The sequence below is a fragment of the Pongo pygmaeus genome, chromosome 6 (assembly GCF_028885625.2).
Source record: "Pongo pygmaeus isolate AG05252 chromosome 6, NHGRI_mPonPyg2-v2.0_pri, whole genome shotgun sequence".
In the NCBI taxonomy this organism is placed as follows: domain Eukaryota; kingdom Metazoa; phylum Chordata; class Mammalia; order Primates; family Hominidae; genus Pongo; species Pongo pygmaeus.
In genome coordinates this window covers 105,696,535-105,710,029 of record NC_072379.2, presented here as the reverse complement: position 1 = coordinate 105,710,029, position 13,495 = coordinate 105,696,535, and the positions used below count along the sequence as shown (strand labels likewise).

Genomic DNA, 13,495 nt, shown 5'->3' with positions numbered 1-13,495 from the left:
ATGCTACCAGGAAGCCATCATTTTTTACTTGTATTCACACATAAGTACTTAACAGTAAAAAATACGACATACCATTAATACAGTAAAAACTAATGTGTTTGGGGCAACTAAGCAGCACAGTAGCATCCCCAGAATACCTGCACCGGCTGCCAAACAAGAGCAACCACAAACAATGGCAGGCTTGCAGTCTCCACCTACAATGCTATATTCTGATTAAAGTTACTGTACATCGTACACTAACCTCTTCGGAGATGCTGAATAAGCTGTTGTGTGCCTGCATTTTGACTGTAAACCATCACATGAGGTCAGGTGTGGAATTTCCACTTGTGCCATCATGTTGACTCTCAAAATGCTTTGGAGTTTGGAGCATTTCAGATTTGCAGACTAGCAATGCTGTATAGATTAAACTCATTGATTTACACTATTTATACTTTTGCACCGAAACTGTTCTCTACACTCGCTACTTTGAATAGGGTAAAACAAAGCCAATGTGCTGAGGAGAAGTAAAATGAGCTACCAGTCCAGTTGAAATCACATCAGTCTAAAGTCTGTTAAAATACCGCAGGCTAGGCCAGGCACACTGACTTACACCTGTAATCCCACCACTTTGGGAAGCCAAGGCAGGTGGATCACCTGAATTCAGGAGTTCAAGACCAGCCCGACCAACATGGTGATACCTCGTCTGTACGGAAAATACAAAAATTAGCTAAGTGTGGTGGCGGGTACCTGTAGTCCCAGCTACTCTGCAGGCTGAGACAGGAGAATCGCTCGAAACTGGGAGACAGAGGTTGCAGTGGGCCGAGATCGCACCACTGCACTCCAGCCTGGGCAACACAGAGCAAGACTGTTTAAAAAAAAGAAAAACAAAAACCTTGGACTGTTTTTTCACACAGATTTCTTCTCTGATAATATAAGGCCTCCGGCAGGCAAGAATCCCCAGAAAGAGCATGAACAGGACAGGAGACCTGGCTGTGGAGTTGGCTCTATGCCAGTCATTTGGGTGATCTGAACCAAGTGCTGTCACTTCTGTGTGCCTGCATGTTTTCATCACCAAATGGGTGACTAGGATCTAACTGAAAAGGGAATAAACTATATACAAATGTAAGGCAGTTTTGAAAGTCAAAAATCCCCACTAAATGATTAAGATCGTAGAGGGTCAGGGTTTCTCATACACCTCTACAATTAAACACACTTAGGTGCATTTCCGAGGTGTTTCACTGATGAAAACTATTAATGATATAAAAATCATTACTTTGATTCACATATAGATAACTGGTTTATTCTATTCTAAAATCCTGGCTAGTGCTTCAGCCACAGGTCACCAGGCATTAGGGATGAGGGAATGGGAGAATCAGTGAAAACTCTTGATTTAAACAGCATGCGTGACTGACGCATGAAAGACACTACCCACAGAGCCAAAATAACAAAATGAGGCTTCAGGAGACCAAAGAGGTCATTTTCACCAAGACCTCTGAGGTGAACACAACCCGGCCCAGAGAGCAAACGTAACCCAGTAAGTCAGGCTGGGAGAGGACATGCGTTCCATACACAAGGGGAGGGGTCAGGGATGCCAATTGTCTCATGAACATTTATCATTGTTTTAGAAAAGTGAAGAAATAAGGACTCAGCTCAGGCTGCTCTGCTGTTAGATTTCAGGATTCATCTATTGCATAAGGCACATTATTCTATGATGAGGTAAAGCACAACTTAGATTTCCTGAAAACAGATTTTCAACATAAATGCAAGACTTCTTTAAATAATTATAGAGTTTTTTTTAAGACAAATATAATAATATACAATTCTTGGAAGGATGCACAAACTACTTACTATACAGACTGGATGATGTTAAAGCAGTAGGAAGAAAGACTTTTCACCTTATGCCCCTGTGAAATATTTGCATTTTCTATTTTTATTTATTTATTATTATTATTATTATTATTTGAGACGGAGTTTCACTCTTGTTGTCCAGGCTGTAGTGCAAATGGCGCAATATCGGCTCACTGCAACCTCCACCTGCCGGATTCAAGCAATTCTCCTGCCTCAGCCTCCCAAGTAGGTGGGATTACAGGTGTGCGCCACCACACCTGGCTAATTTTTCTTGTATTTAGTAGAGACGGGGTTTCACCATGTTGGTCAGGCTGGTCTTGAACTCCTGACCTCAAGTGATCCACTGGCCTCGGCTACCCAAAGTCCTGAGATTGCAGGCCTGAGCCACCACACTCCGCCAATTTTGAATTTTTTAAACCATGAGCATGTTTTACATAGTTTATAAAAAAAACCTTTTAAGAAATACCAATTGAGGTCTACTGTGAATTAACATCTTAGATGCTATATTATACTGCTGTTCTCACTGAATAGGCATCTAGTACATACTAATACTATTACACACTACCTCTCAATTAGAATTTAGCAAATGAAGATGCTCACATTAAATGACTGACATTTACAGATTAGACTAACCAAAAGTCATCAGTTTCTCTATAAACTATGCCTCTTTTCATGATCCACTGTGGTTTCACTGCATGTACTCACAACAGGTTTACAGTGCCTATTATGTAGTAATAAGAGTAGTGGCAATAACAACTATCCTATAACTGTCAGTTGCCGTAATAATGGTTGAGATTTTACACAAAAGGTTCTTTAAATTTCAGTAACAAGGTTGGGCAAAACTTACCTATCAATTACATAAAAGTTGTCACCATCGTCACCTTGATCAATTACATGCTCCCCATCTTTGACCAGTTTTTCAAACATGGCATCTAATACTTGAGACATCTGCTCCTATTTTTAAAAAAGATGGGATATAATCTTTATGTTTATCTAGAACATGTTTTCTTAAGTAACCACAGTTATATTTCTGTGAACAAGTCCAAAGAAATGGAAATATCATAACTACCATTAAATGTTGTCAGAAAAATACACAGTAGTCTTTCTTACCACATACAAATAAGATGATTATATACTCTCATATTCGGTATTTGAATGAAAGTAATTATAATTAGTCTATTTTAGAATATTTGCAACTATCACCACTTTATAAAATGAAAATTTAACCACCAAACCACCATATACCTTGTGAAATATAATCTTAGCAACTAAAAAGGATCAGGTTAGTAAGGAATTATTTCAAATTTCTTTTAAAGATACCCATTTTTAAAAACTTCCTTATTTTAGTCATCACTAAAATTTGTGTACAGATAACCTAAATACTTGGTGAATTTAGATCCTGATTCCAATCTTCTTTTTGGTTTAGCATCAAAATCAAAACAGAACAAAACAGAAAAACAACAAAGTAAACCAAAAATGACTGTGGCAAATATTCTGTCACTATTCACAGTCATTAAGGTTGGCTTCAAGCTGCATCCACTGAGCTCACTAGGGCAGATTTGTCAGAAACATCAAAAATATTATTCAACAACTAATTAAACTACGTAAAATTTTTATTCTGTCAAAATGTGATTGACAAGACACAAGGATAAACTTCAAACTGATGAGAATAAACTAGGAGGTGAAAGAAATCTTTAATCAGAACAAATACAGGAATAATTCAACAAACTTTGAAAAGACAGAATAAATGGATATGAGGAAATAATACAATACAATGGAAAAGTCTAAAGACTTAGAGGGTTATTTGTTCTGCTACTTATTAGCTCTAAGCCCTTGGTCAGGTCACTCCTTATGGGCATACAAAAAAGGTATAATGCTAACTGCCCATGCCAAAATCAATTACTATTATACATAAATTAAGGAGTTGAAGATAGATTCAAAGGGAAAAAAGATGCAAGTGGAAAACACAGGTTGAAGAAACAAGATATTCTGGATAAAGAGGATAACAGACCACATGTGATTCTCTCCCTTTTGAGAGCGCATGAAAATGTTGCAAGGCATATGAAGATATGAATCTACAATAGTATAGAGTACAGGAACGGACAACTGAAGGATGAGGGAGTTTCAGGGCAAAGGTAAGTAACATGTGGCAGAGAGAGCTGCTCCAAGTAGCACAGGTTAGAATGCAGTGTGGAGGGGCCAACATGCCTTGCGGAGCACCAAGAGGCTCCAAAGTGGGTAACATCTGGTTCTGCCAGCATGGGACTGAGACACAAAGCTAAAGACAAGCGGACTGATTTAAAGTCCTGCAGAGATTAGTTGACACCTTCCTTCAAAATCCCTCTACCCTAATACAGAATACCTAGCAGCCAAATGTGGACCCTCAACTCTTCCCAGACAAAAGATTAGAGAGAAACTCAACAATTTAGAACTAGAACAGATACTGTGAACACTGGTGCCCTAGAACAAAAACCTTCATTTGGTAGGACTTAAGGGTTCCCCAATGTAACAGCTGGCTCCCTGTCAGCTCAAGCTAAACAGTGCACTGGTTGACAGGCCTGCCCTACTTACTCAGAGCTCTAAATCAGCTTTATGTTGCTCCCCTGGTAGCCTACAAGACTAAGATAAACAGCAAAATGACAACACATGAGATAGATATTTCAGGAACTGTAGAGAGCTTTTGCAGAGACATTTAAGATGATATTATATCCATGAGACCAAAAAAAATAGGATAGTTAGGAAAAGAGCAAATCAGAGAAAAATGGGTAGCTTGGAAATTAAAAATATGATTGTCATTTTTTTTCTTTAAAATAGATTCTTTTTGGCAGGGTGCAGTGGCTCATGGCTGTAATCCCAGCACTTTGGGAGGCCAAGGCAGGCAGATTGCTTCAGCCGAGGAGTTTGAGACCAGCCTGGGCAACATAGCAAAACCCCGTCTCTACCAAAAAAAATAAGCTGGGCATGGTGGTTGCACACTTGTCGTCTCAGCTACTCAGGAAGCTGAGGTCAGAGGACTGCTTGAGCCTGGGAGGTTGAGGCTTCAGTGAGTCGTGATCGCACCACTGCACTCCAGCCTGGGCAACAGAGTGAGACTCTGTCTCAAAAAAAATGAGTAGTCTCAGCTACTCAGGAGAGGCCAAGATTGGAGGATTGCTTGAGCCTGGGAGGTTGAGGCTGCAGTGAGCCATGACTGTTCCACTGCACTCCAGCCTGGGCAACAGAATGAGACTCTGTCTCAAAAATAAAAAATAAAATAGAATTTTTTAGAGCAGTTTTAAGCTTGCAGGAACATTAATCAGAAAGTACAGACATACTCCACATATCCTCTACCCCAACACATGACACAGACTCCCCCACAATAAACATCCTCCACCAGAGTGGCACATTTGTTACAACTGATGAATCTATACTGACATCATTATCATACAAAGTCCATAGTTTACATTAGGGTTTGCTATTGGTGTTGTACATTCTATGGGTTTGACAAATGTATAAAGACATGTATCCACCATTACAATTTTTTTAAAGGTAAATAAAAGAGTAAGAAGATAAATTAAAAACAAACACCTCAAAAAAAGCCAATAAAGAGATGAAAAGAAACAAGTGCCAGAGACAGTAACAGAGAAAACAAAAAGGAGGAAATATAAACAACACAGGATGAATTTTCTAGACCCAAAGGACACAGGTTTTCAGACCAAAAGGGCACACTCAAGTGCCCAGCACAATCAATGACCACAAATCCCCACACTAGGATGAAATAATGTATTTTTAGAACACTAAAGATAAAAGATCTGCAAAGCTTCCAGAAAAGAGAAAGGGGGATTCTTAAAAACATGAAAAGTTACTCAACTTCTCTCAAAATGAAGAGAAATCCAAATTAAAATCAAAATGAGATGCCACTTTTCACTCACCAGATTCAAAAAGATACAAATGTTAGAATATCACACTGTGTTGGAGACCGTGTGGGAAAAGAGGCATTCTCACACAGACTTCCGGTGAGAAGGTAAAATGGAACAAACTCTAAAAAAGCAATTTGTCAAAATTTAATAAAATTTCAGATATGCATAATCTTCCACCTCACTGTTCCTTTTCTAGGAAGTTATTATATAGATATTTATAAAATGCATCACCATTTTTCTTTGCATCACAATAGCAGAAGACTGGAAACAAACTAATAGTTTATCAACAGGGCACTGGATAAATAAGCTGTCATATATCCATTCACCAAATAGCTTTGCTGCTGTAGGCATGTAGGGATTTTCAGACATCTGTCTTTCAAAGGAGTCACTGGCAGTGCGAGAACACTCAAAGAAGGGTAATCAAGAAATGTGAAAACCTGCAATGGGGGAATTTCAGGAAACAAGGCATTTAGGTGACAGAAAAGAAGACCTATATGAGAATACACCAGTTATCTTCTGTTCAAACCATGACATCAGTAGTTCTAGAGGCCATAACTGGGACTGTTGGGTGGAAGTTTCATGGAGGTTTTGGCAGAATATAAAGACCTGCCTAGGAATGAGAGCTGTCTAGCAGGGACAAGGGCTGCCTTGCAAATAATTTTGCCTTTTCCAGAACGTTAAATAGTTGGAATCACGCAGCACATAGCCTTTCCACATGGGCTTCTTTCACTTAGTATTATGCATTTAAGGTTCTTCCATGTCTTTTCATAACTAGATCACTCATTTTGTCCACTGTCTAGATGTACCACAGTTTATTTATCCATTCACATACTGAACAACATCTTGGTTGCTTCCAAGTTTTGGCAGTTTTGAATAAAGCTGCTACAAATACCTGTATACAGGTTTCTGTGTGGACCTAAGTTTTCAACTCCTTTGGGTAAATACCAAGGAGCATGACTACTGGAGAGGATGGTAAGAGTATGTTTAGTTGTAAGAGACACCACTAAACAATCTTCTAAAGTGGCTGTACCATTTTGCATTCTCATCAGCAAGGAGTTCTTGAACCACCTATGTTCACCAGCATTTGGTGTTGTCAGTGTTCCGAATTTTGGCTATTCTAATAGATGTGTAGTAGTATCTCATTGTTGTTTTAAGTTGCATTTCCCTGATGACATGTGATGTGGAGCATCTTTTCATATGCTTGTGTGCCATTTGTATATCTTCTTCAGTGAGGTGTCTGTTAACATCTTTGGTCCGTTTTTTTAATCTGATGGTTTACTACTGTTGAGTTCTTTGTATATTTGGGATAACAGTCCTTTATCAGCTGTGTCTTTTGCAAATATTTCCTCCCAATCTGAGCCTGTCTTTTCATTCTGCTCACAGTGTCTTTTGCAGCAAAGAAATTTTTAATTTTAATGAAGTCCAGCTTATCAATCCTCTCTTTCATGGATGTGCCTTTGGTGTTACATCTAAAAAGTTATCACCAAATCCAAGGTCATCTAGATTTTCTCCCATGCTACCGCCTAGGAATTTTATAGTTTTGTGTTTTACATTTAGATCTGTGATCTATTTTGAGTTAATTTTTGTGAAAAATATAATGTCCATTTCTAGATTCTTTTTCAGATGTCTAGTTTTTCCAGCACCATTTGTTGAAAAGGCTATCTTTACTTCACTGTGTTGCCTTTTCTCCTTTGTCAAAGATCAGTTAACTGCATTTAAGTGGGGCTGTTACTGGATTCTCCGTTCTGTTCCACTGATTAATTTGTACATTCTTTTGCAAACACTATACTGTCTTGATTACTGTCACTTTATACTAAGTCTTGAAGTCAGTTAGTATTAGTACTTTAACTTTGTTCTTTTCCTTCAATATTGTGTTAGCTCTCCTAAGTCTTTTGCCTCTCCAAACTTTAGGATCAGTTTGTTGGGACTGCACTGAATCTACAGATCAACTTGGGAAAAACTGACATCTTGACAATACTGGGTCTTCCTATCCATGAACATGGAAATCTCTTCATTTATTAAATTCTTCCTTGATTTCCTTCATAATTTGATAGTTTTCCTCACATAGATCTTATACACATTTTTGTTAGATTTACATCTAAATATTTCATTTTGGGGGGATGTTACTATAAATGGTATTGTATTTTTAATTTCAAATTCCACTTGTTCACTGCTGATATAAAGGAAAGTGATTAACTTTTGTATATTAACCTTGTATCCTGCAACCTTGTTATAATCACTTACTAGCTCTGGAAGCCTTTCTCATTTTCTACTTAGATAATCATGTCATCTGTGAACAAAGACAGGTATATTTCTTCCTTCTCAATACATTTTACTACACTTTCTTGTCTTATCGCATTAGCCAGGACTTTCAGCACTATGTTGAAAAGGAGTGGTGAGAGGAAACTACAAATTTGTTAAGGTGAAATTCACATAACATAAAATTAACCACTTTATTTTCCTTTTTTAAAATTGTAACTATCCCGGTGGGGAAGAAGTGGTATTTCATTGTGGTTTTGATTTGTATTTCTCTAATGACTAACCATGTTGAGAATTTTTTGATTGCCAGTCATTTGTATATTCAAGCACTTTGCCCATTTCTAAAGTGGAATTTTTGTCTTTTTATTGTTGAGTTGTGTTAATTATATATTTTGGATACTAGATCTTTATTAGATATATGATTGGCAAATAATTTTCTCTTCTGCAGACTGTCTTCACTTTTTAAAATAATGTCCCTTTGATGTACAAAAGTGTTACATCTGTGTGAAGTCCTATTTATCTCTTTTTTCTTTTCTGCTTATGCTTTTGGTGTCTAAGAGTCCAATGCTAAATCTAAGACCATAAAGACTTACTCCCATGTTTTCTTCCAAGAGTTTTATAGTTTAAGCTCTTATATCTTTGGTTTTTGATCCCTTCTGAATTAATTCTTGTATATGCAAAGGAGTCTAGCTTTGTTCTTTTGTGTGTGGATATCCAGTGATTCAGCACCATTTGTTGAAGAAACTATTCTTTTTCTATTGAATGGTCTTAACACTCTTGTGGGAAAATCAATTGGCCATAAGTATATACGTTTATTTCTAGATTCTCAATTCTACTCAATTGTTCTATATGTCTACCCGAGCCCAGTATATTGTTTTGATTACCATAGCTTTTCAGTAAGTTGTAAAATTAGGAAATGTGAATCCTGCAACTTTGTTCTTCTTTTTAAATATTGTTTTGATTACTTGGAATCTGCTGTTCTATGTACAATTATAACATAGTGGCAACAGCAAAACATTAATGTGTTATCATGATTTAGCTTTATAATACATAAAAGCTACTAGTTTAAACTTGTATAAACAACACTGATGAAAATATTTTTTAAAAAGAATATGGAACCTCTATAAATACTGATATATTGTTAAATTTGAAAAGAACAGGGCAGGCCAGGCACGGTGGCTCACACCTATAATCCTAGCACTTTGGGAGGCTGAGGCAGGCAGATCACTTGAGGCCAGAGTTCCAGACCAGCCTGGCTAACATAGTGAAACTCCATGTCTACTAAAAATACAAAAATTAGCTGGCCATGGTGGTGCACACCTGTAGTCCCAGCTACTCGGAAGGCTGAAGTACGAGAATCACTTGAACCCAGGAGGTGGAAGTTGCAGTGAGCCACGATCATGCCACTACACTCCAGCCTGGGCAACAGAGCGAGACTCTTAAAAAAAAAAAAAAAAAAAGAACAGGGCATAACAGTGTGTCTATTCTGCTGCCACCAAAATTTGAAAAAGAATATACTTGTATGTGCATTGCATGACCCTGGAAAAATATACAAGATAGTACTAAAAGAACATAGTTCCTGAGAAACTGGGTTTCTGAGAGGCAGAGGTGAAAAGGAGATTTCCTTTCACTGACTACTACTTTTGTTCTTTTTGAATGTTTGTCAATTTTACATGTATACTGTTTTTAATTAACTAAAAAACTCTAATTAAACTGAGAACATAATTTTACATCTTCATATGGGCTAAGAAAAACTTTTGGAAGAATGATGGTGATGGGTTTGCAGGAAGTGGTTTTCATCCCCTCCTTGGGTCCTTGTGTGAGCTCTGGCATCTTTTTGTGGAACAGCAGCCAAGGTTGAAGATGAAGCCAAGGTAGCAGTGAAACAGACCTTTCTTGATGTAGTGCTAATTGGCCCCACAGGGACCATTCTACCCAAATGAGTTCATCAACTCAGGCAACATATGGTCACCTATCAAAATTCTAAAGGTTGATTAAATGATTTACTAATATATTGTTTGCTTGCTATTTATATTTTGACTTTTTTAAGGCAGGTAGAGGGTGAACATTAGCTTTATTGATCAGTTCTGACTCTAAATGTCAAATGGGGAAAAAAGATGAAATAAATTGCTATAGTAACTATTTTGTGATGCTGGTATTAGCTGCATTTGAAAACATTAAAAAACTGAAGAATTCATACACGGATATATGAAAAAGCAATTCCTGATAAAATACAGACAGGTGTCTGTTCTAGTCAATCAAAATGTAATTTCCCCATAATTATGCACAGAGTGAAAAGAACTTAGGAAATATTTAATACGCAGAGGCTTATCATGACGACTGACAACTACTGTAGGAAATCCACATCTAATTCTCCTACAGAATGCCAATTCAAGACTGAGCTCAGTAAAGGCCTCTGACTCACTTAAGAAATAACAATTTACTCTTCATTAATGAAAGAGCCTATCATATAGCCTTAGAAAATTATTTCAGTTAGCCTCAAATTAGAAATATTTCAGGAGGAAAATGGCCTACTGAGTGGCGCATTAAAATATTCATGAAAAGAATATCTTCAAAGAGATTAATAATTACAAATGCTGTGCTCAACATATGAATATACAGCTCTCCAAGGAAAAATTTTCTGAAGTCTAGGAAGTGCAAGATTTTCAAGCTAAATAATGACTTCGGGAAATTCAAATGAAATAGTAAACACAAAGCCAAGATCATTCTTCTTGCTAATTACTAATTAGTTTCCCCTTCCTCCTTCAAGTTTTCCCATTTCAGGAAAAGGTAGCAACTTCACAGTCACTCAAGCTAGACATTGGGAGCCATCCTAGATTCTTTCCTTCAGTCCCCAACTAAATCAATCACCCAGTACCAAGTTCTGTTAATCCTTTCTTGTGAAACCATTCTTTTCTGTCTGTCCCTTTCCCCCTTCCCTGGAGTTCAGGCCCTTTTCTTTTCCCTAGATCATGACCTCGTTTTCTTACTGGGCTCCACTCTTTTGTTCTTGTCTGCTTCCCCTGTTTTTCTCCCCTCTTTAACTCCATCCTCGACATTACCACCAAAATGACCTTAGATAAATCTGATAGTTACATTCTCTGACTAAAACTCTTCAGCTGTGCCCACTGCCTACAAGGCAGTCCAGTGCCACAGCACAGCATTCGAGAAAGAATGGGCCTTTCTGATACAGCATCCACATCTTAGCTCCATCACTCCCATCACTAGATGGCGGCCATCCATCACTGGACGGTTGCCACTTTAGGCTCTAGTGATAACACTCGGTACTTTTCCTCACCTGGTGATTCCCTCCTCATTTTCAGAGGGCACAGCTCAGTGACCTCTCCAGCTTTCTGAACCGTTAGGGTAAGCTAATAGACAGACATCTTCTCACCGTGCCCTGACCATATTACAGCAATATATCATGTTTTCCCAACATGCTTTGCAGATGTGTTTGTACCCTCATTAAATTATAAATTCCAAAAGGACAACAACCATCTCTAAATATCTTTGTGGCCTCCAACACCTTAAACAGGTCTTGAAACATAGTGAGTAGTCAAGAAATTAAAATGAAAGGAGCTGCATGACAAGCAGATTATATGAACTGAATATGTAATTCCATTAAAACACATTTGGGTTATTGTAAATAATGTGTATCATAAAAAACTAGAAAGCTATTTTACAACACGAGCTTAAACTAAAACCTCCAATCTGCCATGTTTTGGGCTAAATGTCTTATTCCAGGTAGTAATTTGCTGGGAAAAATAAATTTTACTTACTTATATCCTATATCATCTCTGGAAGGATTTAAATAGTAACGGAGTCATTCAAGGTGGTCTGAGCTCAAAATTCAAAAAAAAGGTCTTCTGAAAACTACTATGTATATACATTTGCTTCTTCTCTATAAAACATTCGATCATGACAATTCAGAAACTGTAAAATACATATTGACCTTCAGCAAAGCAGTGAAAAAAAGTCTAAAAAAACTCTTATGTTTACAAAATAATCACACTAAGCAAAGATGCTCCTTGCCAGACTATATTAGCAAAAGCTTTCTTAAATATTAATAATTTTAAATGCAACCAAAATTTTCACAATGCTTTTAAAGAGCTAAAGTTGAAATGGCAAGGAAGATCAATTTAATTTAGAAGACAGAACAGAAGAGACAACATCCCAGGAAAGCATAATTAGCAACGATTTCATTTATGCTTGTGTGTCACTTAACCCTACAGACACCAGAATTTCACGACTTAGTCCCCGCTGAAGCATGAAAATACTGGTTCATCGAATAGGAAAGCATGCAAACATAACACATGTAACAGCAACCAAATACTGAACTTGAACATTTTCACATCTAGCTCTAGTCCTTGGTATTCAAAGTATGTTGTGGGCCAAGAACATCAACATTACCGGGGAGCTTGTGAGAAATGCAGACTTTTCAGGCTCCACTCCAGACCACGAGAATCCAAATCTGCATTTTAACAAGATCCCCTGATGATACATCAGCATATTAAAGCTTGAGAGCACTGTTTTTGGTGACCTCTGAAATTCTCCCATGTAAAGTTCTAGTCAAAAAATACAGAATTCTTGAATAAAGCCTACCTCTAAGTGTAAAACTAAGGATTAATTTTACCACTGCCTTCTGTGTGCCTCTGCAGCAAAAGAGTTAAATACTACATTGGTCCTTGCCTTAGAGAACATTTGATCCACAGGCTAGCTTTGATATCAACTCAGGGTACTGAACCAGGTCTTTGCTTCCTCAGCACTAACTCCCACTGCTGGTAAGTGATGGTACTCAGCAAACGTGGATTGAATAACCCGAGCAAAGAAACTTGAATGGACAAGGATATATCAGGGCCACTCCGAACTACTGAATTCATACCATGAGACTGTAACTACATTCAAGGGTTTGGCATAATTTTTTTTTATTTTTTATTTATTTATTTTTTGAGATGGAGTCTTGCTCTGTCGCCCAGGCTGGAGTGCAGTGGCGTGATCTCAGGTCACTGCAAACTCCGCCTCCTCCCAGGTTCATGCCATTCTCCTGCCTCAGCCTCCCGAGTAGCCGGGACTACAGGCGCCCGCCACCACGCCTGGCTAATTTTTTTGTATTTTTTTAGTAGACACGGTGTTTCACCGTGTTAGCCAGGATGGGCTCGATCTCCTGACCTTGTGATTCACCCACCTTGGCCTCCCAAAGTGCTGGGATTACAGGCGTGAGCCACCACGCCCGGCCTGGCATAACTTTTAACAAGACTTGAGTTAGATATTACTTAAACACCATCATTTTATTACAAATCTATCCAAAACTATTATTTAGGATTAAATATGTATACTTAGATAACTATAAAAGTGTCAGAGGTGCATGAACCCGAGTAACTCCATCTTGAATAGGAGCTGGGTAAAATGAGGCTGAAACCTACTGGGCTGCATTCCCAGATGGTTAAGGCATGCTAAGTCACAGGATGAGAATGAAGGTCAGCACAAGATACAGGCCATAAAGATCTTGC

General features: G+C 37.9%; 1 protein-coding gene across 1 annotated transcript in view; it reads right to left on the bottom strand.

Moving 5' to 3' along the window:
• Window positions 1-13,495, bottom strand: part of PRKAR2B (protein kinase cAMP-dependent type II regulatory subunit beta) — a 117,273-nt gene that overhangs the window by 17,930 nt on the left and 85,848 nt on the right. Inside the window, exon 5 of the mRNA XM_054495493.2 lies at window positions 2,675-2,781. Coding sequence (XP_054351468.1) covers window positions 2,675-2,781 — 107 coding nt within the window. The remainder of the gene's footprint in view (window positions 1-2,674; window positions 2,782-13,495) is intronic.